At 45.4% G+C, this 26,272-nt stretch overlaps 2 protein-coding genes across 3 annotated transcripts in view; one reads left to right on the top strand and one right to left on the bottom strand.

Moving 5' to 3' along the window:
• The first annotated feature begins 2,815 nt into the window (after positions 1-2,815).
• Or2h2 (olfactory receptor family 2 subfamily H member 2) lies at positions 2,816-3,771 on the top strand. The gene has a single exon (XM_090355340.1). It carries the CDS (start codon positions 2,833-2,835, stop codon positions 3,769-3,771), a length of 939 nt encoding a protein of 312 aa, XP_090211466.1. The 5' UTR covers positions 2,816-2,832.
• A 10,783-nt stretch (positions 3,772-14,554) lies between these two features.
• The window catches only part of Gabbr1 (gamma-aminobutyric acid type B receptor subunit 1), a 32,503-nt gene continuing 20,785 nt past the window's right edge, over positions 14,555-26,272 (bottom strand). For both annotated transcript variants that reach the window (XM_090356169.1, XM_090356170.1), the window contains 11 exons: positions 26,158-26,221; positions 23,790-23,867; positions 21,587-21,737; positions 20,986-21,118; positions 19,644-19,760; positions 19,442-19,549; positions 19,007-19,100; positions 18,184-18,311; positions 17,526-17,654; positions 17,179-17,322; positions 14,555-16,482 (listed from right to left, as the gene is read on the bottom strand). In XM_090356169.1, the coding sequence (XP_090212295.1) occupies positions 16,309-16,482; positions 17,179-17,322; positions 17,526-17,654; positions 18,184-18,311; positions 19,007-19,100; positions 19,442-19,549; positions 19,644-19,760; positions 20,986-21,118; positions 21,587-21,737; positions 23,790-23,867; positions 26,158-26,221 (1,320 nt within the window). In that variant the 3' untranslated portion in view covers positions 14,555-16,308. The remainder of the gene's footprint in view (positions 16,483-17,178; positions 17,323-17,525; positions 17,655-18,183; positions 18,312-19,006; positions 19,101-19,441; positions 19,550-19,643; positions 19,761-20,985; positions 21,119-21,586; positions 21,738-23,789; positions 23,868-26,157; positions 26,222-26,272) is intronic.

The following is a 26,272-nucleotide window of genomic DNA, read 5'->3' as shown; positions in this document are numbered from 1 at the left end:
AAGGAGCAACACACACAAAGTGCCCAAGGAAATAAACCCTGGCAAGCGTTGCTCTTACCTAACTTGTAAGCTCTCATCCATTTCAGGAGTGAGATGTTCCTGAGGGTTTGCTTTGGGTTTGCATTGTGAGGATCAAGCCAGTGCCGCAGCTCCTGACCATGGGAAAGCACTGGCAGCAAGGTGATGAGGAGAGTCTCCTAGTATGCCAAGTAAGTTCCACATCTTTTCTTCTACCGCCACATGTCCTCAATAGTGCTTGCAATCAGCCAGTCACTGGTGGCTCGCACCAGTCATCCTGCCTGCTCAGGAAGCTGAGATCTAGGGATCTTGATGTGAAGCCAATCCAGGCAGTCAAGTGCAGGAGACTCTTATCTTCAACTAACCAACCAAAAAGCAGAAGAGCTGTGGCTCAAGTGATAGAGCATCAGTCTCAAGTGAAAAAAGCTAACACAGGGCTAGGCCCTCAGTTCAAGTCGAATGAATGCTTGTATCTCTCTTACTTATATTAATAAATTATTGATATTTGCCGCTTCCTTCATTCCATCTTTTCTTTATACATGAAATTAGGTTTAGTCTAAGCTTGTGGAGCTTATGAACTTCCTTTGTTATTCCTAGAGCTAGAGCTTGAACTCAGGGCCTGGGTGCTATCTCTGAGATTGTTTGGTGAAAGCTAACATTTTATCACTTGAGCCACAGTCCCTCGAACACCTTTTTTGGTGAGAGGAGTCTCAAAAATCTGTCCAGATTGGCTGTAAACTGTGATTCCCACATTTCAGTCCCTTGACTAACTAGGATTACAGGTGTGAAACTCAGGTGCCCAGCTTTGATTTTTTTTTTATTTTTTTTTATATTTTTGCCAGTCCTGGACTTGAGTTCAGGGCCTGAGCACTGTCCTTGAACTTTCTCAAGGATAGAGCTGTACCACTTGAGCCTCAGCACCACTTCCAGCTTTTTTCTATGTATGTGGTACCGGGGAATCGAACCCGGGTCTTTGTGCATGCTAGGCAAGCATTCTACCACTAGGCCAAACTCCCGGCTCCAGCTTTGATTATTTTTTAAAGAAAAAAAGAATAATTTCCTTTGGGGGAAAAGTACTAATACAGAGAGACCAATAGAAAGAAGAAAAAAAAAAACAAGAGGAAGTCTGGACAGGAAAATGGTAAATAACTTTTCACAGAAGCCAGATACCCTGAGAGGAAAATGATTTATTTGTGCATCTCATAAACTCCTGGGCATTTCTGCCAACAGAACCAACTTGCTTGCCACTTTATCCCCTAAAGATTCCTAAGAGTTGTGTGTGCTTAGTTCCAGCTTCTCCTTGCCAGGGTAGCTATCCACCCCACCCTACCTGTGAGCGTGCTGTCAGGGTCCCTACTCTTCCTCACACAGCAACCACTCATCACCTCCAGCAGGGGTCGCTCAACTCACCCACCCAGATGCCTCCCACTGCCCAGTTCCTTCTCACCCACAGGTCCTCTGTGGTGCCTTTGCGTTCCGTCTGGGAGTCTCAGCCATATCCCTGTCAGCCATGTCTGCTGGGTACACAAGGCCACATCCCTGCAGTCCCTGGCCTTCTACTGCTGGGGTAAGAACTGCTGAGCCTGTACTTGAAGACTGGTTGCTTCAGAGGCTTAGAGAAGGCTACTAGAGAGGCCATGGACCTTCCTGGGCTGAACTGCATCATCCATAGGGAAATTTTCAATGATGTATCAATAGTATTTGAATCACTGTGGGATTCTCCTTGGGTATAGAGGAGTTTCCACAGAAACGTAAAGCGGTACAAAGGAATTACATGTGCCATACACTCTCCAGGAGATTAGAGTACACATAATTTCATATACAAAGAAAAGATGTCATCAAAAATGTAATCACAATAATTTATTACTATAAGTAAGAGGGATATATACTTTTGACTATTCTTGGAAATTTTCCGTAGATTTCAGTTTTTACATTAAAATGGTAAATACAATGAAGTCATACAACGAATGAGTAAATACAATGAAGGCAGTATTAAACGAATTCTAATTCCCACTTAAACATTTCAGTTTGAACTCAGTAACTTGTAACTATCAATAGACTCTTACCACAAAGAGAAATTAAATATTTTTTTAATTTCTAAGACCAAAAACAAAACAATTAGCATTTTTCATCTTATCTGCCATTTTCACCTTCTAAAACTATTAGTTAACAGCTAATCACCTTAGTCAACTGGCTTCAATCTACTTCTCCTGCCGCCAAGAAAAAAAAGGCTTTCATTTCATGTTTTTTAAGTGAAGACACAAAGGTATCTAATTGATTTCCCCATGGATAAGGTAACTTCACACCATGGATTAAAAAATATATATCTTCCTTAATACATATATTCTATCCCTGGTTGGTTCCCTTACAAATATGCATAAAGCAGACAAAACAAGAAACAGGATAAGAAATCTGTATCTCAGAATAGAAAGTAATCCAAAAGCCAACCCAAACTACTTATCTGCCAATTGTTCCTAGATGGACATAATGATATGTTAAGATCTATTACCAAGCTACTCAGTACAAGTAGATGCTGAAGTTATGGGAGTCGTGAAGAATCCTTAATAGCCCATTGTTTCTGGCCAGCATTCTTTGCCCTCAAGCTGGAAGTTCGAGGCATCCTGGAAGCCTTCCTCACTGCCCCACATCCATGCTTTCCTTGCTGTTTCTGCACAGTCTTGAGCAGGAGAGGCAGAGGCAGAGGAGCTGTTGGCCTCTGCAGTGCCTGACAGAGCAGAGGCAGAGAAGGCCTGACAGTCTCCCGGGGTGAGCCTTCATCACTGTCATAGCTGGCCAGCTAGACAGGCCCAGGCCATGGCCAACCACACCTCTGCAGTGGGCTTCCTCCTTCTGGGCTTCTCAGAGCACCCACGGCTAGAAAAAGTCCTCTTCGTGGTTGTGCTGTGCTCCTACCTCCTGACTCTGACGGGAAATTCACTCATCATCCTGTTGTCCATGCTGGAGCCCAGGCTTCGCTCTCCCATGTACTTCTTCCTCTCCAACCTCTCCTTCCTGGACCTCTGCTTTACCACGAGTTGTGTCCCCCAGATGTTAGTCAACCTCTGGGATCCCAAGAAGACCATCAGCTTCCTGGGGTGCGCTGTGCAGCTCTTTACCTTCCTGTCTCTCGGGACCACTGAGTGCATCCTCCTGGCGGTGATGGCCTTTGACCGCTATGTGGCTGTGTGCCAGCCCCTCCACTATGCCACCATTGTCCACCCTCGCCTGTGCCGGCGGCTGGCAGCTGTGGCCTGGGTCATTGGACTGGTGGAGTCAGTGGTCCAGACACCACCCACCCTCCTCCTGCCCTTCTGTCCCCACCGTGAGGTAGACGACTTTGTCTGTGAGGTGCCAGCTCTCATTAGACTCTCTTGTGGGGACACCACGTACAATGAAATCCAGATGGGCGTGGCCAGTGTCTTCATCCTGGTCGTACCTCTCGGTCTCATCCTTGTCTCTTATGGGGCCATTGCCCGGGCAGTCCTGAAGATTAACTCTGTTCTAGCATGGAAAAAAGCTCTGGGGACCTGCTCCTCCCATCTCATTGTGGTCACCCTGTTCTACAGCTCAGTCATCGCAGTCTACCTGCAGCCCAAAAATCCCTATGCCCAAGAAAGGGGCAAGTTCTTTGGTCTCTTCTATGCCGTGGGCACGCCTTGTCTTAATCCTCTCATCTACACCCTGAGGAACAAGGAGGTAAAGAGGGCATTGGGGAGGTTGCTGGGGAAAGAAGTAGAGCCCAGACAGAACTGAGAGTCGCTTCATAGACTTATAACTTAGGGATATTCCCCACACCTTATCAGGAAGTCTGGACCTCTCCGACTTCTTCACACATATCATGCCACAGCAACAGATGATAGGGGTGTGTGTGGGTGTGTATAAAAGAGGTGGAGACTAGAAATGTAAGAGGGAGAGCAGTATTGTACGTGAAACATTATCACCAGAATCAAATGTAATGTTCTCTTTACTCTATTTTATCAATTCACCTCCATAATCCTCTTCCTAATTTTATCATTTCCATTACTAATCTTTTGTCATGTTGTATTCAACTCCAATTTTAATTCCTCCCCTATTTTGAGTGTCTTTCCAATTAGCTGTATGTTTCCTTTGATTACTCATTCTATTTTATCCACCAAATGTCAACAACAACAACAAAAGAAAGGAGGGGACCTAGGGGCCAGGAGCATGATCTGGTGGTAGAGTGCTTACCTAGCATACAGAAATCCCTGAGTTCAATTCCTCAGTACCACATACATAGAAAGAGCCAGAAGTGGTGTTGTGGCTGAAGTGGTATACATTAGCCTTGAGAAAGCTCAAGGATAGTGCCCTGAATTCAAGCACCAAGACTGGCAAAAAAAAAAGGGGGGTGGGGGGAACCAAAGCGCAAATAAATTTAGAAACTTATGAATTCACAGCATTACAGTCTGTGTCTAAATCTATGTCCCATGCATTCTAGACAACTCCCAAACATTTCACATTACTTTCATACCATAATCAAGTATCTCAGAATACTTCAGCTTGAAGCTGGAGTGTTGGAGATAACCTTAAACTTCGATCCTTGTATTGCTTCTCTTTAAAATGCCCACATCAAGCTCAGAAAGGAAACTGTTTTCCTATTTAGAAGGATGTGCTATAGAAGGTACACTTGTGCCATCTACTGGCCATATGTGGAATTGTACTATCGTGCCACACTCTTGATTGAAGGCTCAGGGAGGTATTATTACTACTATTTTAAAGAATCTACAACGTGATTATGATATTCTAGGTGCCATTCAAAGTAATGTAGGCCAGTTGCTGGTTGCTGACACCTGTAATACTAGCTACTCAGGAGACTGAGATCTGAGGATTTCAGATTGAAGCCAGACTGGGCAGTAAAGTCTAAGACTCTTATCTAGAACCACCAAAAAGGAGGAAATGGAGTTGTGTTGTGGTAGTGCTAGCATAAAAGCATCCTGAGTTCAAGCCCCAGAACTGGAACATAAAATAATGATAATAATAATAATAATAATAATAATAATAATAATAATAAAGGCCAGGAATGTGTCCTACGAGTGCTTATCTAGCATACACAAAGCCCTGGGTTCAATTCCTCAGTGCTACATATGCAGGAAAATCTGGAAGTGGTGTTATGGCTCAAGTAGTAGAAAACTTAAGAAAGCTCAAGGACAGTGCCCAGAGTTCAAGCCCCAGGACTAGAAATAATAAAAATAATAATAATAATTTAAAATAATGAATAATTGAGCTAGATACTGGTGGCTCACATCTATAATCCTAGCTACTCAGGAGACTGAGATCTGAGAATTATGGTTCAAAGCCAGCCTAAGAAGGAAAGTCTATGAAACTCTTATTTTCAATTAACCATCAGAAAATCAAAAATGAAACTGTGGCTCAAAGTGGTAGAGTGCTAGCCTTGGTCAAAAGAGCTCAAGGACAGCTCCCAGGCTGAGTTCAAGCCCTATGACATCGACATGATCATTATCATGTAATTTATACCCATCAACACATGTGATCCCTGTGAGATCAAAAAGAGAATATCCTTTTTTCTTCCAAAGCAAAAATTGAACATTAGCATTCAAACACCATCTTCTAAAAGTCTGAACCAAGATTTATACCCAGGAGTACTGGATCCCAAGTTCTTAGTTCCACCTGTTAGTACAAATAGTATCCTCTCAGCCCAGGGGAGAAGCCTCAATTTCTCAACACACAAGAGAAATCATTCCAATATACAAACACATCTCCCTTGACCACTCACCTAAGAGTTTGCTAGCTATAGGATACATTTTCCCAAATGCTTCAAAGCATCCCATGGGAGCAAGAAACAACAGAACTAAAAACTCCACATAAAAGAAAACTTTTGTTACAATTCATGTGTTCCTAAATTGATCCCAAAAGGCAAGGCCCAGAATTTAACAGAACATAAGTATTGAATCCACTGAAAGAATGAATGGCTCTTACTCCCTTAAGAATGTTCACAGAGCTCTGAAGTCCAGATTGCATGGATGCTTTTCTATGGCAATAACAATGCAAAATTCTCTGTGGCTGTGTGCCCATAAAGGGAAAGAATAAGTTGGGCCCCAGTGGCTCACACCTGTAATCTTAGGTACTCGGGAGGCTGAAATCTGAGGATCATGGTTCAAAGCCAGTCCAGGCAGAAAAATCAGTGAGACTCTTATCTCCAAAACTGGAAGTAGTGCTGTAGCCTTGAGGAAAAGAGCTCAGGGATAGCACCCAGACTCAGAGTTCAAGTACCACAACCCACTAAAAAAAGGGGGGGGGATCTAATTTTATTTCCAGCTTCAACATAAAATGCCTTTGATTCAATATTCACTCCGTATCAGCTCAGAACTATCCTCATCCTAATCTTCATGAGAGCCATTCATATGCTAATCTTACTGTTTTGTCAGCCTTGTGATTAAATGGAATCCTAATCAATAATGCTAATCTCAGACCTGCAAGTGAAGCTAACCTTAATTCTACTTTTCAAAGTCCTACGTAATACATTTTGCTCAAGTCCACCTCTCTTCTTCGTCTTTCCAGGATCTGGGAACCTTGTCTAGAAGCATTCTATGGGTAGAGGTCCTAGAATTAGGGAACAGTTAAAATAGTTTCTAAATGGATTCTAAGGGAAACAGAACAGATAAATGAGGAAAGCTGTTTGAAGGAAACTTTCCCAATGAAACCTGCTTTGTCCAATACAGGGTTTAACACAGACTTCAGGACTAATGTGTCTTATTCCAAATCTATTCCATCTCCTTGTGGACAACCATATTGAATTCACTGGGGGAAAAGTCCAACATAAACATAACCAGTCACAGTGCTCAAAGTGTCCAGGAAAGACAGACTGGAGATGTCAAAGACATACTTCCAGCCTACATGGCAGTTAGATCAGCGCTGGATGCCGATAAGGGATCAAAGAAACACAGAATGAAGTGTGAGTGCTTGGGCTGCAGGAAGGTGATTTTTTTTTCTAGAGATTTTAACCATAGCACAGAGCATATCATTAGTTTGAAATACTTGCTGATTTGCTATGGGGAAAGGACTAAAGGCAGGACTGTGCATGCTCACAGTAAAACAGGGAAGTGAAGCCAGGCACAAGTGGCTCATGCCTATAATCAATGCTTGGAAGGAGACCTGAGGATTGCAGTTCAAAGCCAGCCCAGGCAGCAAAATCCATGAGCCTCTTCCTTCCAATAAACTACTCAGGGGGAAAAAAAAAAAAAGCTGAAAATGGCACTCTGGCTCAAATAGTAGAGTGCTAGCCTGGCGCACGAAGAGGCTCAGAAATAGTACCCAGGACCAGCAAATACATATATATATACACATACACACACACACACACACACACACACACACACACACACACGGAAGGAGGAAGAGTTACACCAAGAAGTAAAGGTTACAGAGGAAGATATATATATATATATATATATATATATATTATAAAAATAGATAAGCTAGCTAGGCACAGTGGCTCACACCTGTAATCCTAGCTACTCAGGAGACTGAGATCTGAGGGTCATGGTTCAAAACCAGCCCAGACACTAAAGACCAACAGACTCTTATCTCCAATTAACCTCTAGAAAACAAGAAGTGGCCCAAGAGGTAGGACAGTAGCCTTAAGCTGAAGAGCTCAGGGACAATACCCAGACCCAGAGATAGGGCAGTAGCCTTGAGCTGAAGAGCTCAGGGACAGCGCCTAGGCCCAGAGTCTGAGCCCTATGACCAAAAAAAATTAATTAATTAATTTAAACATTTTATATATATATATATATATATATATATATATATATATGCTGCTAAATTAGATACAATGGGAAAGGCACATGGGGGCAGCCCTTACAGATGTTTCAGTTTGCAAGATTCAGGTCTTGTAAGCAGACATTCAACTATGTATTAAATATAACACGAATCAAAGGGACTTTATTCAAGAAGTTCAGGGGTTTAGTTACCCATCCAACTCGTCAGTTATTCTGTTCTTTTGTTTTGACTTTGAGGTGTGTATATGTACGCATATGCACACATGTGCACACTGTACTAAGGCTTGAACTCAGGGCCTAGTAAAAAGCTAGTGCTCCATCATGTGAGCCACAGCTCCACTTCCAGCCTTTTTTTTTGGGGGGGGGGGGGAATCATGGGGCTTGAATTTGACCTGGGCACTGTCCCTGAGCTCTTCAGCTCAAGGCTATCACCCTACCCTTGAGCAGAGCCCCACTTACCATTTTAATTGGAGGTTGATTGGAGATAGTCTCAGGTCCTTTTGTGCCTAGGCTGGCTTTGAACCTTGATCCTCAGATCCTCAGCCTCCTGAGTAGCTAGGATTATAGGCACCCAGCTAACTTCCGGCTTTTTTGATGGCTAGCGAGGAATGTCTCAGACTTCCCTGCCTGGACTAGCTTTGAACCACAATTCTCAGATCTCAGCCTTCCTAGTAGACAGGATTTTAGGGGAAAGCCAGCAGTATCTGGCTACTAGTCTGTTTCTTAGGACTCACTGAATCAGGAATATAGACAATCACAGACCCTAGTTCCTTCCAGCCCCTTACAAAGCCAGGCTTCCAGGCTTCCCAGATTTCTCCTGTGCAGAGCTCATCTCTCCCTCTTGGAGACTGCCAGAATTACTAGCTCAAAATATGTCTCTTTTAACATAAGGATTCTTTTGAGCTGAATGTCACTGGAAACCAACACACCTGGGAGAAGGCTCTCAACACAGGGAACAAGTTTTCCTTTAGTAAAAGAAGTTTACATTTGTAAAGGTATAACTTTTTTTTTAACCAATGAAGAAGGAACCAGTTTGTATTCAAATAACAAATATTACAGACTATTTACTACTATTTTCCTGGTTACCATCTCACAATCTCCCCTTCCCCTCACCAACCCAGAAATATAAAACCTTTCTTCTTTGTGTGTAGGCAAAGAAGTGTTTGTTGTTAGTGATGATAGGGGTGGTTTTGTTTGAATGTTTTTCCTGTGCCAGTACTGGGATTTGAATCCAGGGCCTGCGTGCTCTTTCTGAGAATTCTCCCGCAAGGCTGGCGCTCTCCCACTTGAGACACACTTCCACTTCTGGCCTTTTGGTTATTCACTGGAGGTAAAAGTCTCATGGATTTTTTTTTCCTGCTTGGGCTGGCTTCAAACCCAGATCCTCAGATCTCAGCTTGCTGAGTAGCTAAGATTACAGACGTGAGCCACTGGTGTAACCTTCGATCCTAACCATCACTAGTCGTCCAGTGTACAAGTTAATAAACATGATTCCAGTGACATTTCTCATTAAACTGCCATTTACCTGTCTAACTTACAAGACTTCTCATCTGGAGGAGGAGGTGTATTCCCTCCTCTGCACATGCACGGTGCATGGGTGTTACTCTATTGCTTTGCCGAACAGAGATGACTGCCAACTAAGAGGAGGCACTGGCTCCACAGGGCTCATCATAGTAGATGCCATGTTGGTAGTTAATATTTGCAGTATCACTCCTGAGGCAGCCCATGCCATGACCCCAGGTTATGATTGCCCTGGGGTTAAGAAACCATACAGAAGAAAAAAAGATTCTACATAAAAGACCAACTAAACAATTCCATGTTTCTACCAGATGCAGTGACTCAAGCCTGTAATCCTGGTTAGGATTACAAACCTCCTGAACAGCTTTCAGGAGGTGAAGGTGGGGAGGATGACAATTCAAGGCCTGCCCAGTCCAAAAAAAAAAGCAAACTAAACTAAGATCTCTGTCTAAAATTAAAAGCCAGGGGCAATGGTTCATACCCATCACGCCAACTGCATAGGAAGCATAAATAGCATTGTGGCCTGGCTCAGCAAAGACAAGATCCTCTTTAAAAAACATTACACAAGCAAACATGGCTGCAGATATGGCTTAAGTAGTGTCTTAAGTTCAAGCATCAATTTAAACTGCCAATTAAAAAAAAAAAGAATTCAAAGAGAATTCCCTGTTCCAAAAGCTTGAATGAATAAGCAAAAATGCTGTCCTGAATGGCCTGAAATTACCCAGGATTATAAGAGGATCCATAATTAGCTGAGCTATCTGCAATACTGCAGGCAGAAAAGACCAGGTGTGGGATGACAAAGACAGCCTAGACACTCCCCCCAAGAGAAACCCTGGTAAGAGGCTCAATGCCAGCAAATGGACAAAAATGAGACGACTGACATGGGAGACAGACAAAGAGTACAGAGGGGTGGAGTGGACAGTGGGCAAACCTGCCTCATTAGATCCTTTTTCCAAATAAGGCAGTAGCCATGTAGCTCTGCCATTTCAATATATTTGCTACAGTATGATGGCTCTTTCTCATTCCTTGAATCTGGCACAACAGAATATGGCAGAACGATGCTCCAAGCTTTTGTCAGAAAAAAAGAAAAAAGCATACCTATCTGGCTCTCTCCCAGACTTCACCCAGGCCACTCACCTTCAGAATTCAATCAGATGAAGAATCTCAGGCCACACAGAAAAGCCATGTGGAGTTTCAGCCCACATTCCAGCTGGTAGCAGTCAGGCCCACACATACCTTTAGTCACAAAGTACAGGAGTCTTCTCATGACTCCAGCCCCAGCCTTCCAAGTTGGAGCTTTCCAGCTGCTGTGGGATTGTGGTAAACTCCTACACTGTAGCCTGTCTGAAGTCCTGACACAGAAGGCAAGCACCAGGGCTCACACCTGTCATTCCGGCTACTCAGGAGGCTGAGATCTGAGGATTGTGGTTCAAAGCCAGCCAGGTCAGAGAAGTCTCCTGTGAGACTCTTATCTCCAATTAACCACTGGAAAACTGGAAGTGATGCTGTGGCTCAAGTGGTAGAGTGCTAGCCTTGAGCATAAAGAGGCTCAGGGACACTACCCAGGCCCTGAGTTAACACCCCACAACAAATAAAAAAAAAAAGCCCCGACACATAGAAATACATATAATTTGGGGGCCAGAGTGTGGCCTAGTGGTACAGTGGTACAGTGCCTACCGAGCATGCACAAAGCCTGGGTTCCATTCCTTGGTACCACATAGAAAAGCTGGAAATGGTAGAGTGCTGGCCTTGAGAAATCCTAAAGACTGTGTTCAGACCCTGAGTTCAAGCCCCAGGATTGGCAAAAAGAAAAAAAGATATATCTCTCCATATCTACCAATTCCTGGAATCTGAACTCAGGGCCTTGAGATCTTGGCTTTTCTACTCATAACTAGTGTTCTACCACTTGGTTCTACCACATGCATCAACTTCTGGCTTTTCGCTGGTTAATCAGAGATAAGTCTCAAAGTATCTACCCTGGTTGACTCCAAAGCTCAATTCTCAGAGATCAGCCTGCTGGCTGTAAGCCACAATGCCCAGCAATAAATTGTTCTTGTTTAATCTCTTTTAGGGCAGCAGGCTGCACAGTAGTCAGTAATAAGACAAGTAGATTGAATGCTGGCTCTAGTCTGCGTTAGTTGCTAATATTACAGATTCTTCCTCTCCTAAAGCCAGTCTCCTAGCCAAACAATAATCCTACAACCCCCATTCTGCCAGAGATTGTCTCCTTCACCACACCATCTCATTTGTCTGTCTGTTTGGTGGTAATGAGGCTGGAACTCAGGGACTTATACTTGCTAGGCCAGCATTCTACCATGTGAGCCACACCACCAACCCATAAAATTATTTATTCACCAGGTGGCTGCTCATTGAGAATACATATCCCCTACAAGCCATCTTACTCTCTGCTCAGTCCCCAGTGCCTAAGAGCACCTGCCTCGCTGACTTCCCTATCAACACTGAAGGATGGAGGTGACAGTGGTGTTGTATCCCTCTAACCGGACCATTTAGGAGGAGGCCAAGGCAGGAGGATCTCAAATTCAAGACCCTGTGTCCAACAAAAACAAAAGCAAAAAAATCATCATCATCATCCTCAATGGTCTGTTCACAAAGTTAATAAGAGGCACATAGCCACAAAGTGCTCATGAGAAGTTCACTCCAAGAGACAGGAGGAGGGTAAGGAAGCAAGAGAGCAAGGCAAGACAGGGTAGAGCAGAGGGACCGATGCTCAACAGGTAGTCTAGACTCTGGGGCATTCCAAAGTCAGAAAGAGGCAGAAAGTCACACCCTGACTGAAGCAAGGCCACCCCATAGATGGAGAACAACCCCTGCTGAACTGCTGAGTGGCAAGTTCTCCCCTTTACTAGTGCCTCACCAGTATAACTGGCCCAGTTCCTGCTCTCCTGCTAGCAAACGGTGTCTGCTCTCCCTTGGTCACCACAGAACTCCTGACCTTTTATTTATAATCTATATCCAGCTAAGTGCAAGGCAAGTCTAAGGTGGTAATTTGGGTCCTTTAGGTTCTACCCAGGCCTGGTATGTAACTCCTGCTACTGTTGCTGAAGCCAACTGATCATTTTCCACACCACAGGCTGCTCTACTCCATAGGCTTCTTCCCCTTTCCTTGAGAATATTCCACTGTGGGAAGACAGGAAACTCAAATTAAGCCCAATTGGTCCAAGGTAGATAATCACAGTGGAATGGTTTTCAAGTACTGCCCTAAGATTTCTTCTATCAACAGGACAAGGAAAAGACAGGGCTGATCCAGCCCTTATGGTTTATGGGCAATAAAAAGTAACGATCACATTTTTTAAAACAAAACTCAGTGCCACTCAGGTTTCCTCTCATATGTGAAAGCTAGATTCAAAATACAACTGGACATGATGTCTTACTTATACAGGACTCTAAGTATTCACACACAGTAAGACTACAGGAGGACACTTTTGGGGATGGAACCGACAGGTTTAACTCCTCCCAACATTTTAAATACCCTTTGTCCAAATGAATACCAGGAAATGAAAACATGGGTTGTGTGTGTGTGTGTGTGTGTGTGTGTGTGTGTGTGTGATATTGATAGTAGTGTTTTAGTTTTGTTTTTGCCAGTCCTGGGCTTGAGCTCAGGGCCTGAGCACTGTCCTTGGACTTTCTCAAGGCTAGAGCTCTACCACTTGAGCCTCAGCACCACTTCCGGCTTTTTTCTATGTATGTGGCACCGAGGAATCAAACCCGGGTCTTCATGAATGCTTAGGCAAGCACTCTACCACTAGGCCAAACTCCCGGTCCGGTGGTAGTGTTTTTGCTTTTCTCTTCCTGGCTTTTTTCGGTGGGGCAAAGGAGGGGTATAGAAATACAGTGAGGGCATGCATGAAGACCCAGGTTCAATTCCTCGGTACCATATACATAGAAAAAAGCCAGAAATGGTGCTGAGACTCAAGTAGTAGAGCTCTAGACTTGAGGAAGCCCAAGAACAGTGCTCAGGCACTGAGCTCAAGCCCAGGACTGGCAAAAGAAAAAAGAAAAAAAAGAAATAGAGGGAGACTATGTGAAAGATAAACTACACAACTTGTGGGCAGGCACAAGAGGAGAAAACTGGGGGAAGGTGAAGGAAGAGGTAACTGGTAACTGTTCAAAAATGAAATACACTCATTACTTGACTTATGAAATGGTAACCCCTCTGTCCAATACCTTAATAAAAACAATAAAATGATATTTTTAAGAAAAAAAACGCAGCACCAAAGTGAAAAGCTGAGCTTCAGAAAAACACATTTTCCAAAAGGACACACAACAATAAGAAAATCTCAGTTTTCTATTCTTGGTGTTCATATTTCTTGGCCATTCAAAACCGTTTCCCCTCCTGGAAGTACTGAGGTTTGAACTCAGGACTTGGGACTTACTAGGCAGGTGCTTTGTTTCTTGTCTAGTCAAGCCTATTTCTATATTGGTTCAAGGTGACAGAAACCCTCGTGTCTGTCCTGGGATGACAGATGCACACACGAGTGTGCCTAGCCAATGGGTGAGATGGAACCTCGTGAACTTCTTCATAAGGAGACTGGTCTCGAACCAAGAATCCCAATCCCCACTTTCTAAGTAGCTAGGACTGCAGCTTGAAGCTCCAAGCCCAACTGCTTTCTTTTGTTTTGGTCCAAAGTTCTTCCCCATAGGTTCAAGGTTCCTTAGACAACGATTTTTGAGGTAGGGAGCACTCAGTGGGCTTTAATTCAACACTCCCATCAGTCATCATTCTTTGTTGTTCTGATTTCCTGGGACCTGTGTCCTCACATCTGCTCAGCTGCTTGCTCCTGGCTCCCAATGCTTGCCCACTGCTGTCAGATGACCTGCTAACCCATAGTGACAGCACTAACGATACCTGCTCTATGCCAAGTATGACCGTGGTATCTGAACGTGTGATTAACAGAATCCTCTCAACCACCCTATGCCACAGTGTACACTTAGTATTACTGTTCGTATTCTCATCTTCACAAACAAGGAAATGGAGAGGAAAACTTAGGGAACTTGTCTGCATTTATTGGGACCTGATGCCCAGCAGTCTGACTTCAGAGCCCATACTTTTAACCACCAACGGCATCACTTACTAATCTCAGCCTTAATCACGTCCTACTTTGCCCTGCTAAGTCCAAATCGATAAAACACCTCTTTCTACACTTTGGTTTCAAAGCCTTTTGATTAACTTGGAACCCGCCGACATTCCTTCCTTGGCCTGGAGCCCACTCTGTTCACAGAGTGAAGGGTAAGGTGCTGAGTCACACTGTTCACTGGTTTATTGAGAGTTGGGGGGAGAGTCTTCTCCAAGAGACAGCACAGTGTGAAAGGAACGCCACCTCCCGCCCCATCGGTCCAGCTTGTCCATTCCAGCAGTCAGAGATGTCTTCCTTTGTTAGGATTCTCACCCACTATCCACTAGAAGCAGCTCCCCAAGCCTGTCCCCTAGTTCTTTGCCCCTAGTTCTAGAAAGAGAGAAGAGAAAGGAAGAGGAGGGAAGGAGGAGAGACGGGAAAGAGGGAGGGAGGGAGGGAGGGAGGGAGTAAAGGAAGGAAAGGGAGAGAAAATTACAAAGAAAAGGAAAGATAGAGAGCATTGGTGTTGGGAGAAGATAATCATGAGAACAGATTGAGGGTGGCATATGAGCACAGAAGAGGGAGAGGAGAAGTTTGAGCAGAATACCCATGTTTAAGGGAAGTAGATGACGATAAGAGAGTGGATGGATGACAGAGAGAGGAGATGACGATAGGAGAGTGGATGGATGATATGGAGAGGGGATGATGATAGGAGAGTGAATAGATGGCAGAGAGAGGGGATGATGATAGGAAAGTGGATAGATGATAGGGAGAGGGGATGATGATAGGAGAGTGAATAGATGGCAGGGAGAGGGGATGATGATAGGAAAGTGGATGGATGACAAGGAGAGGGGATGATGATAGGAGAGGGGATGGATGACAGGGAAAGGTGATGATGATAGGAGAGGGGATGGATGACAGGGAAAGGGGATGATGATAGGAGAGTGGATGGATGACAGGGAAAGGTGATGATAGGAAAGGGGATGGATGACAGGGAGAGGCGGGGATGATGATAGGAGAGGGGATGGATGACCCCAGCAAACATGACTTGGGAGAGAGTGCCTAGTAATGTGCAGGGTGGGGTGCATATGGCTCTGTTGAGGAACACAATCATCTTAAGGTTCAAGGGAGAAAGTGTGCACTGAAGACACATGGGGAACGTATGCAGATGCACATGAATGTGTGCAAATAGGAAAGATATAGCTCAACACAAATAGATCACACACACCTACCCAAACACACAGGGACGCCGTGACCGTGAGAGCTTGTGTAGCTCTGGGTGCACACTGGGAAAGCATGGGGTGCGAAAACACAGCAGGCATGAACAGGAAAGGAGACATGGTCTCGGAAAGTTCTGGGTGTGAGTACACATGGGGGAGTGACAAGGAGCGTGTAAGCCTTAGTAAAAAAAAAAGAAAAAAAAAAAGAACAGGTCTTCAGAAGCAGCAAAGTTGAAGAGGAGGAAAATGTGGAGATGTTGTGGAAGGGCTAGTAGGATGGAAGATTAGGACAATGATGGTGAGAGAGATGTGGAGAGGCCCCTGCTGGGGTGGAAAGAGCACTTGTGGGGAGACCCCTGCTGACAGGAGCATAGCACAAAGGCAGTGGGGGAGCTTAGGGGTTGCCGTGGTAACTAGATAAAGGTGCATTGTGGGTGAGGAAGATGTAGTCAGGCTGCTGAGGAGTCAGGAGTGGTTTCCAGCAAGGTGCAAACTAAATTAGGAAGTAGTGACACGATTGTATGAATGAATGAGAGATAAAGGTCAGTTTCCTGGAGTACTGGAGAACCAGATAACCCCAGGACTCACAGAGAGATGTGTATTTACAAGAGACAGGATTGGACAGTGCAGTGCTTCCAGGCTGGGAACGGGATCCGGCCTCCTTCCAGCTCCCGATCCTCTCTCCACTCCCTCTCCCTCCCCTCCTGGCTCCACACCCCCTCACTTGTAAAGCAAATGGACTCGACTCCCATCACAGCTAAGACGGTCAGGGGGTTCCGAGGGGCCTCTGGGTAGGCCCCCAGAAGGATCTGGGGGAGTCTGAGGGTGACGCCTGGAGCGGAGCTGCTGCCGAGACTGGAGCTGATGGCGCAGTTCAGAGACACGCTCCTCTTTCTGGAGGAAGAAACACAATTGGGAGGGCAGGAGGCAGGGAGGAAGGGAGGAGAAGAAATGGCACCAAAATAGGGAGTAGAGAACAAATGGAACAGAAGAAATAAAATGGAGAATCAGGAAAAGAACAAGGCAAGGGGGGAGGGGCGCGAAATCATAGAACATAACAGGGTACCAACAGAAGAATAGATCAGGGCATGAAGAGAGAATTTAAAAACAAAGGGAGTAAAGGGAGAAGGGGAGGAGAGTCAGTATACCAGGTTCCAATAAATCACAGCGAGATTCATGTCAACCTAGTTTAAACATCTCCCTCCTAGGCATTGTACTGACCCCTAACAATAGCCTGGGGCATAGTAAATACAAGGTGGACATCTGCACAGACCCCTTTAGCTTTGGGCACACTCAACATCCAGCTGCTTCAGTGCTGGTAGTTCACAGTTGTCTCCCCACAATTGCTATCTTGGCCAGTAAGCCCCTTCTTGCTTCAGGAGCCTCTGTTTAATCAGGCCAACACTCGCTTTTAGCTGAGCCAGACTCTTGCTCTCCTTTTCCCTATCCTCCACTCACTCCCTTGAAGGTTTCATAAGACCTTTCGCAAATCAGGAACACTGGAACCTGTATCTCAGGCACAACCCACCCTAAGATGGGTGCCTCCTGGAAGCCCCATCATCACCCACAACCTGTCATCCCCCCACACACCTCAGCAATGATCTTTTCCAGTTCACGATTCTCCTTCTCCAACAGCCGGGATTTCTCTTCCTCATTGTTATTGGTGGATGAGCCTGTCTTCATGGTGTCCTGAGCTTCTGACTGCCATTCTCCTCGGGTGATGAGCCTGCGCATCTGGGGACAAATATATAGGCACGGGATGGCAGATCAGGGCTGTGTCTGTGATCAGCTGATGGATGACTAGAGTAGGAAGGAATGGGATGAGGGTGGGGCAGGGGAGGGAAGGACAGATGGACAAAACAAGGGGAAGACGTGGAAGTATGTAGGGATGGGCAAGGAACAGAGTCCACGGAAGAGAAGAAGAACCAGAACCTCACCTTGGGCACAAAGAGCACAACCAGAGTAATGTAGGAGGAGAAGACAATGGCAAGGGAGGCAAAGGCAAAGGCTGCATCCTGCTGGCTGGACAGAATCATGGTGACAGGGGCAGTGATGAGGCACAGGACCTAGAGAGAAGGATGATTGGGGAGAGACTTGGCTCTTCAAACAGAACATGGGGTTTTGTTCCTCTAGGTCAGAATCTATCAGGACAGGGTCCCAGTGAACTTTTCATAGAGATTCAGGATCTTCCTCAACTCTTCATTGAGAAAGGGCTTAAGTGAACTGTTCCAAACTAGTTTCCAACTCTCAGACAACCCCTCCCTTCCAGGCAGGAAGTCCTAGAATCTTAGTCAGTCCTTGGGGATGCCTGACAGAAAGTCTGTGTTCAGATTCTGTCCCATGAACCACTGACAAGTGATGTACACCTTTCTGGGTTTATTCCTTCACCTAGAAGTGGACATGCTAATCTCCACTGGGCATTTGGGGAGCAAAAAAAAAATTATGGATATAATGCAATGCATTTTATAAACTATGAAGTGTTACCTTTTTATGACATCCACACAAATGGATCCCAGATCCTAACGCTTGATTTCTTCCTATCCTACTAACTCTACACAGTCTATCAGGCTAATGCCGTGTGTCTGGAGAGCTCACCGCCACGTTATAGATGGCCATGCCCACGGCTCTGTGGTCGTTGATTTTCTCAGTGGACACGCTCTTGGTCTCATAAGCAAGGAAGATTCCAAGCAGTAGAAGCAGCCCTTTGTAACCATAGAAAATGCCTAGGATAGCAGGAAAGGGTCAGGTGGGAACAACAAAGCCCTCCACACTCCCACCTCAGCCTTCAAGCCTTCACTTATTTTGTCCTTCACCCATGGCTGCTTCTTGTAACTCCTCTGCAGAAAGAGATCGCTCCACTCCAAGCAGTCCTTCAGACCGAGCACACCCCTTCCTTTGACTTTATCTCTACCTAGCTGGCCCAGACCCTCACAGTGTCTTCCTGAGAGAAGCCTCAGTTTCACAGTGGAGGCTGACATCTGAAGCTGTCAGTCAGGCAAGAGCCCGCTGAGCAGTGAACTGGCCCAGTTTAAGCCATGTGCAATGTCAAGTTCTCATCTCTTCCTCCCAGACTGAGAAGCATTCATCATGTGTGGTTATAGATAAGAGAAATGTGAGTAAGGCTAATGAGAGTCTGAACCCATGACTTCACAATCCTGATCTTGCTCTGGGAGCTGCCATACAAACAGAGTCATTTGTACTGATCTCTCTGAGTTCTGTTTGGATCCTAAACACCTCACAGGAGAAAAGAAAAGAAATACCTTTCTCAAGAGATGATCAGTACAATGACACAGAAGGGGGACGCTGAAACAGGATAGATAAATTCTCTGCCACCTCTCTCAGAAAAATCATTTTCCCTCTAAACCTAGACAATCCCTCTCTACCTCAATCCTTCCTCTCCCACACACAGCCCACGCACCCAGCCATGTATTCATTTTCCTGGAGCTGCAATGCTCCAGCTGTGGCAGGATAGAGACATCAATGTCTTCCTTTGGTTCCTCCTTGGCAAAAGTCTAAGGGAAAAAAAAAAAAATGGATCACAGGAAAAATAACTGTCCTCCCCTTCCAACCCTCACAACTTGGCCCAGTTATTGACCCTCAACCCTTATACCCATACTAAATCCCATCCTGGGTCCATTTTCTCACTTCCCCTGATAACTGCAAATTCTACACATCCTTCTTAGAACCCCAACACTTTCTTTCCTCAGATGAATTGACTGATCTCTTGACACAAGGTGCCGTCTAAGAAGGGCAAAGAGAAGCCACTGCCCGGCAGAAATCATTCTCTTTTTCTTTCAAAAAATCACATACCACCCAGGTACCCTGGTCCCAAGAATCTCCCCTTCAATAATACCTCCACAGTCCGGTGCAAAGGGTCCACAATTTGCCAGATGGCCAGAGTAAGGATATCCAGGCCCACCAGCAGGCCCACTGTGGCATACAGCTTCCAGGGTTCTAAGGTCTGAGGAAACATTCCAAGCAGGCACATCAGGAGAAAGTCTTGGAAGCCCCAGGGGTTAAGGAACAAGGGCTGGATTCAGAAGCCAGCAGCTCACCTTCCTCCATTCCTTCTTTTCTTCCTTCTTGGTGAAGACTGTGTGGACCCACCAGATCTTGGTAAACATGGAGCCATAACCCAGACTGAAGCCCAAACCCAGAAGCCACAGGCGGGCCTGCAAGGGGAGGGAAGAACGTGGGTAGAATGGGTGGGAGGGGGCTTGCAGCCAGGATGGGTAGGCTAGTAGGAGGGAGTGTGGGTGGAGAACAGCTGACAAAGCAGGCAGAACACAGCTAGCAGAGGAGAAGGTATATGGCGAGGATGGGGCAGAGCTAGGGACACACAGTAATTCCCATCTCCCTCAAGGTGAGCTAGCTAATCATCCAGTCAGATGAAAGCGCCAACTCCTCCTGGTGTGACGGATCATTCACCACATGGCTCCACCTGTCTGTCCATATTCAAGTCCCTGGCCCTCACCTACCAGAGACTCCAGCTAGACTCAACTACTCACTTTCCCTTTGTCTTCTGGGTCTCTCTAGCCACAGGGTGTGTGTACCCTCTTCCCCTGAAGGAACCTTCCTCTATTTCCCCAACTGACAAAAATCTCACATGTCCTTCCATAAGTGAACACCACCTCCTTCCTGAAGGCCAGCCAAACACTCAGACCACCAGCTGCTTCCTTTCTTTGCTTTCCCAGCCCTATACACAGACCCTACTCCTGTGCCTCTCCTACAGCGCAGTAGCGACTCATCTGCCTCACCTCTACAGAGGTAATTTCTCATGGATCGTGTGTGTGTGTATGTGTGTGTGTGTCTACTACTGCATGCATGATGCATGATCAGGACAGGAAGAAAGAGTAAACATGGACAGAAGAATGTCACCTACAGCATAATAGAGAACCACCCAAATAGCACTGTGCAAGCCAGTCTTTCCCCAGAGTCTCAGAAACTCCCAATATCTAGTCACAAAAGGTCCTCATCCCCGTGGGATGGTGGCCCTTTCCTCCCAGCTTCCTCTGCTGTTGGCTTGATTCCTCCTTCATTCTTCCAATCCCCCACGAAGGCTCCCACAGGAAGCCTATGACTCTGGTTCTCAAGCCCTACACCACAGACAAGCCAGCATTGTTCAGGGGCTCTTTGTGCAGGCCCCTTTCCTCCATCTTCTCTTTCTTTACAAGGCATGCCATGGCAGCCTTGGAAACCGCAAGTGAGCTGCAGAATGAAAAAGGTCTGGAGGCCTAGAAAAGAGAGACAGACACAGAGAGACCAGAGGGGGAATACAAGAAGGAATGGAATCGGGTTACCATTCAGAGAAAGATGAGAAGGACAGGCAGGAAAAACACAAATCACAGCAAGTACTCCCGAGAAGGATGGGAGGGCCACACTCTGCAATCTCCTCACCTGGCAGACGAACGGGAACTGATTTATCTGGATGTGGTAACTATCCAGACCCAGGGGGAAGACAGCAGCTAACGCCAGCGAGCAGCCTACAGCAGTCAGATTGTTCAGGTTGGGCTGGGAATTCTGGATATAACTAGGGCAGAGGCGGAGAAGGTGGGTGAGGGAGAGAGAGAATTACCCTTCTTCTCCAGGGAGACTCAGCTCTCCACATACAACAGCATGACCCCCCCCCCACCAACTCCAGGGCCACAGGACTTAAAGGAAGACACGCTTGGAGCAGTCAGCACAGCCTTGAAAAGCAGTCAGCTTAGGCACAGAGCTGGACATGGAGCAGAGAGGGCTTCCCCCAGTTCAGGGCCCCACTGGATCATACGCTATTTGTTAGTGCCCAAGACTGTGTTGCTGTGCTTTTACCAAACAATTTGTTGTGCAGCAAGAGTTAAGAGATATACCTAGTTTGGGCCCTGTATTCTAAGTAAGTCCAAATGGAACCCTCTAGGAGACACGACAGGTTTTATTCTCAGTCCCTCCAAGAAACCTGATCAATACATTTAGAAAGGCAGACAGTGCAGGGATCCATCATGTCAGAAGAGAAACTTACCGGACATGGGAGTTGTAGATGTTAAAGGACAGACAGACAACAGCAAGGACAATGCCCAGGCTGGAGAGAACTGAGACGGAGATAAAGAGTTTCTGTGACAGGAATCGTAATGTCTTGATGACCAATGTCTGGTCAGCTGGGGGGGACCCTCCTGCACGGCACAGGGAAGGAAGAGGGAAAAAGAGAAAGGCAAGAGGACAGAAGAATGAAGATGGGATAGCAGACAGGGGAGAAAGGGGTGAGGAAAAGGATCCGAATGGACATTCAGTGTTTGGCTGAGGATAGAAGACCCTCCCTGTGCTGGGTGGGGTTGTGGGAGCCGAAAGCTCACAACCCTGGGGCCTTAGAGAGCAACCAGAAGGGAGATGAGAAGATGGTGGCAAATAAGGATTTCACCTAGGTTGTCATCTGGGTTTGTTACTGTTTGTTCTTTTTGTTTTGCTGTCATTCTTGCAGCAAAGGAAAATGGGAGAGCAAAAGAGGAGGATAGCTGAGAAATAAACCCTCTGAGGTCTCTTATCACCAGACCAAAAGCTGTAAAGAGACACTTGTAGAACCAGGAAGCTAAAGGGGCCTCTATGCATTGCATATGTCTTTCTTCTTACGTTAGGGAAAACGAACTAACAGAGAGAACTAACCTGAAACTTTATCCTTGGCAGAGTGCTAATTCTTATTGTGATTATTAAGGAGAAATTCAAATTTGTCACAGTCCACCTCCAAAAAAAAATCAATTTGCTAGTTTCAAAAAAAAAAACTAATTTAGGTCACAACATTTATAGCAGCATAGAAGAATATTGCCCTAAATTCAAATTATAAAAAATAAAAATTAGGTGGCTCAGGCCTGTAATCCTACCTGCTCAGAAGATCTGAGGATGGCAGTTCCAAACCAGTCCGGACAAGAAAGTTTATAAGACTCTTACCTCTGATAAACCAACCAAAAGAAACAAGGGCTGGAAATGGAGGTATAGTTCTAACAAGAGCCAGCCTTTAGTGAAAAAGCCAAGCAAATGTGCAAGGCCCTGAGTTCACAAGCCTCAATATGGGCATAGAATTGTTTTAATTTAGATTAAAAAAAAAAAAAAACAAAAAACCTCTAACCAGGATGGGAATCACTGGGTTTTGTTGAGCAAGGCAGATGGCAACTGCCTCCAATGGTTATGCCACCCATCATCCTCCAGGCACTGAGCTTTTCTTTCTCAGTGGGTCCTTCCTTTCACCCCTTCAAGATTTTTCCAATTTCCTATTTCCCATCACATATCTCTCTAAGTTCACCAAGAAAAATTACTTGCTTTCCCTCTTTTTCTTTTCTTTTTTTTTTTTTTTTTTTTTTTTTGCCAGTCCTGGGCCTGAGCACTGTCCTTGGACTTTCTCAAGGCTAGAGCTCTACCACTTGAGCCTCAGCACCACTTCCGGCTTTTTTCTATGTATGTGGTACTCAGGAATTAAACCCGGGTCTTTGTGCACGCTAGGCAAGCACTCTACCACTAGGCCAAACTCCCGGCCCTTACTTTCTCCTCTTTAAGAAGTACACGGTAACAGATGACAATGAGAGGAGGCTTTGTATTCTTTCCTGTAGTTAGGCAACTGTTGTTTTTTTTTTTTTCTTTTTCTTTTTTTCAGTCAGTCATGGGACTTGAACTCTGAGCCTGAGTGCTGTCCCTGAGCTCTTCAGCTCAAGGCTACCACCCTACCCCTTGAGCCACAGTACCACTTCCATTTTTCTGGTGATTAATTGGAGATAAGAGTATCACAGGCTTTAGTGCCAGGGCTGGCACTAAAGAGATCCTCAGATCTCAGCCTCCTGAGTAACTAGGATTACAGGCTTACAGGTGTGAGCCACCAGCACCAGGCAGGCAACCATTTTTCTATCAGAGGCAGGCAGCTCAAGGCTTGAAGTAGCTGGTTCAGACATATCAAGGCACCAGGACATCTGGAAACCCAAATGGAGCTTCCATTTCCCACCCCCTGACTTTAATCCCCAGTTACCCCAGCAGCGTACTATTAAAAATAGTACAGCCCACTGCCTAGTCTCTCTCAGTCTCCCTTCCCCTCTTAGAGGATATACTTAACCTCTGTTCCTGGCCCATCACCCTGTCACATTTCAACCTCACGACATCTACTACCTCACCCTCATTCAAGTGTGTGCCCGTGTTCCTTGATTACTCATCAGAAATTGAAGAAAAATACAAAAGGAGGCACTTACCGATCCACTTGTCTGTTTTGGACCAGGAAAGATCATCCTTGGTGCTGTCATAGTAGCCAATCTTCTTATAGCTACCACCTAAGCAGATGACAACAAGAGTGGCCAAGTAGCAGTGAAAACCTGTTCTAACTAGGCATTTCCATCAACTCCCCATTCCCTGAAAGTGTTTTCCATGATTGCATTTGATATTACCATCATCCGAGCAATTCAAAGACACTTGGAAGAACCTACAGGTCACTGGAATCCACAGCTTGACTTATAAGCAATATAAGGTGGTTCCCAAGGCAACTTGAATAAATAAGCATAGTTAATGTGTTTAAAACTCTTCATTGAGGAAGGTGCCACAGTATGTCTGCCACCTATTCCACTGCCTCACACCTCTCCCAGCAAGGCTCTCAATTTAGCTTTAAACCTATTTCCATTTCTATTCCTATTTCTCTCTCCTCTCTCTCTCCTCTCTCTCTCTCTCTCTCTCTCTCTCTCTCTCTCTCTCTCTCTCTCTCTCTCTCACACACACACACACACACACACACACATACACAGAATCACAGGATATATTTTCTAGTGGCTTTTATTTCAATTTTAGAAATCTCAATCACATGGGCTCTCGGGTTCTAATTCCTTGGATAAGTGATATCTGCTCTTAGAGAGCCACTAAGTAAAATTCAAGTTATTCCAAAGAATCAGTTAACATAACTTCTTCCAAATGCCAATTCACACCCCTCTCACCATAACAGAAATCCATTCTCACTTGTCCTGTATACAAAGAAGAGTTGAGAGGGTGTGGGAAGTGGGGAGATGGGAAAAAAGAAACTTTTCACAGAAGGCCAAGAAATGGGTCTCTTGGCCAAGCCAAGAGCTTTGAGAATGGGATGGATTTGCAATATTAACTCAAAGAAGTTTCGCAAACACTTAATTGTGCAAAATCATAAGAAAAATATAATCTAGAAAAGCCAAACTACCATACTACAGATAAATTAGGAATGTTAGTTTACATAATAAGGTAATTTGATGGACACCCTTTTCGAAAAACAACAACAACAAAAAGTAGGTTTCCAGGGAGTACTGGTGGCTCAAGCCTAAAATCCTAGCTACTCTGAAGGCTGAGATGTAAGGATCAAAGTTCCAAGCCAATCCAGATAGGAAAAGTCCCAAAGACTCTTATCTCCAATTAACAACAAAAAGGGGAAGTGAGGCTGTGGCTGAAGCAATAGAGCATTCACTCTGAGCCCAAAAGCTCAGTGATGACACCAAGCCCAGAGTACAAGGCCTGGACCAGCACCAATAATCCTACAATCCTAGCTACTCAAGAAGCTGAGATTTAAGGAACAAAGCTGTCCAGCCTGGACAGGAAAAGCCATGAGATTCTTATTTCCAATTAACCACCAAAGAAAAGCCACAAGTAGAGCTATGGCTCAAATGGTACAGTGCCAGCCTTGAGTGAAAAAACTAAGGGGCAATACTCAAGCCCTGAGGCAAAACCCTAGTACCAAGACACACCAATAGGGGGAAAAAAAATAGTTTCCTAGGTTTAGCTTTCCTCGAATTTTTAAGGATGCACTAGCAGCTCTGAACCCCTTCACCCAGCTCCAGGAGGGGAATTTCAGAAATAAAAATGGAACCCACAGGGGCCAGGAGTTTGACCTAGTGGTAGAGTGCTTGCCTAGCTTGCACGAAGACCTAGGTTCAATTCCTCGGCACCCCACATACATAGCAAAAAGCCGGAAGTGGTGCTGAGACTCAAGTGGTAGAGTGCTAGCCTTGAGAAAGTCCAAGGACAGTGCTCAGGCCCTGAGCCCAAGCCCAGACTGGCAAAAAAAAAAAAAAAAAAAAAAAAAGGAACCCACAGATGTTTTTCATGGGCATATTATTTTTAAAGGAAGAAACCACTGCAAATGATCCACATGGATCTAAGCCTTGTCATTCTGTTTATTAAAAGTCTGATGAAACCCTGCGGGTAATCCTAGCTACTCAGGAGGCTGAGATCTGAGGATCAAGGTTCAAAGCTAGCTGGGCACAAAAGGAATTTCCAATTAACTTCTAGAAAATGGGAAGTGGGGCTTGGCTCAAGGGTAGGGCAGTAGTGTTGAGCTGATGAGCTCAGGGACAGTGCCCAGGCCCAGGGGTAGCATGGTAGCCTTGAGCTGAAAATTCAGGGACAGCGCCCAGGCCAAGCTCAATTCCTATGACCCACAATAAATAAATGAATGAAGGAAGGAAGGAAGGAAGGACTGTCTGATGAATACAAATAAAAGGGCAGGAAGAGAAGGCACTAGGTAGCTTAGCTATGTCTAGATGTTCTCTCAAGCAAGGACCCAATCCAGTACCAGCCAGCATACCCCACTCCCTCTCCCCGCCCTGCACTCACCCTGGAGCTGCTCAATCAGCGTCCAAGCCATCCGAGAGCCGCTGGCATCAAACACCACATGGCCCTGAGGGGGAGGAACATGTGGAGGGGAGGCAGGGGGATAAAAGCAGGAACG

This window comes from Megascapheus bottae, chromosome 22 (genome assembly GCF_031878675.1).
Source record: "Megascapheus bottae isolate mThoBot1 chromosome 22, mThoBot2.hap1, whole genome shotgun sequence".
Classification (NCBI taxonomy): Eukaryota; Metazoa; Chordata; class Mammalia; order Rodentia; family Geomyidae; genus Megascapheus; species Megascapheus bottae.
This window is presented reverse-complemented; position numbering and strand designations above follow the sequence as displayed.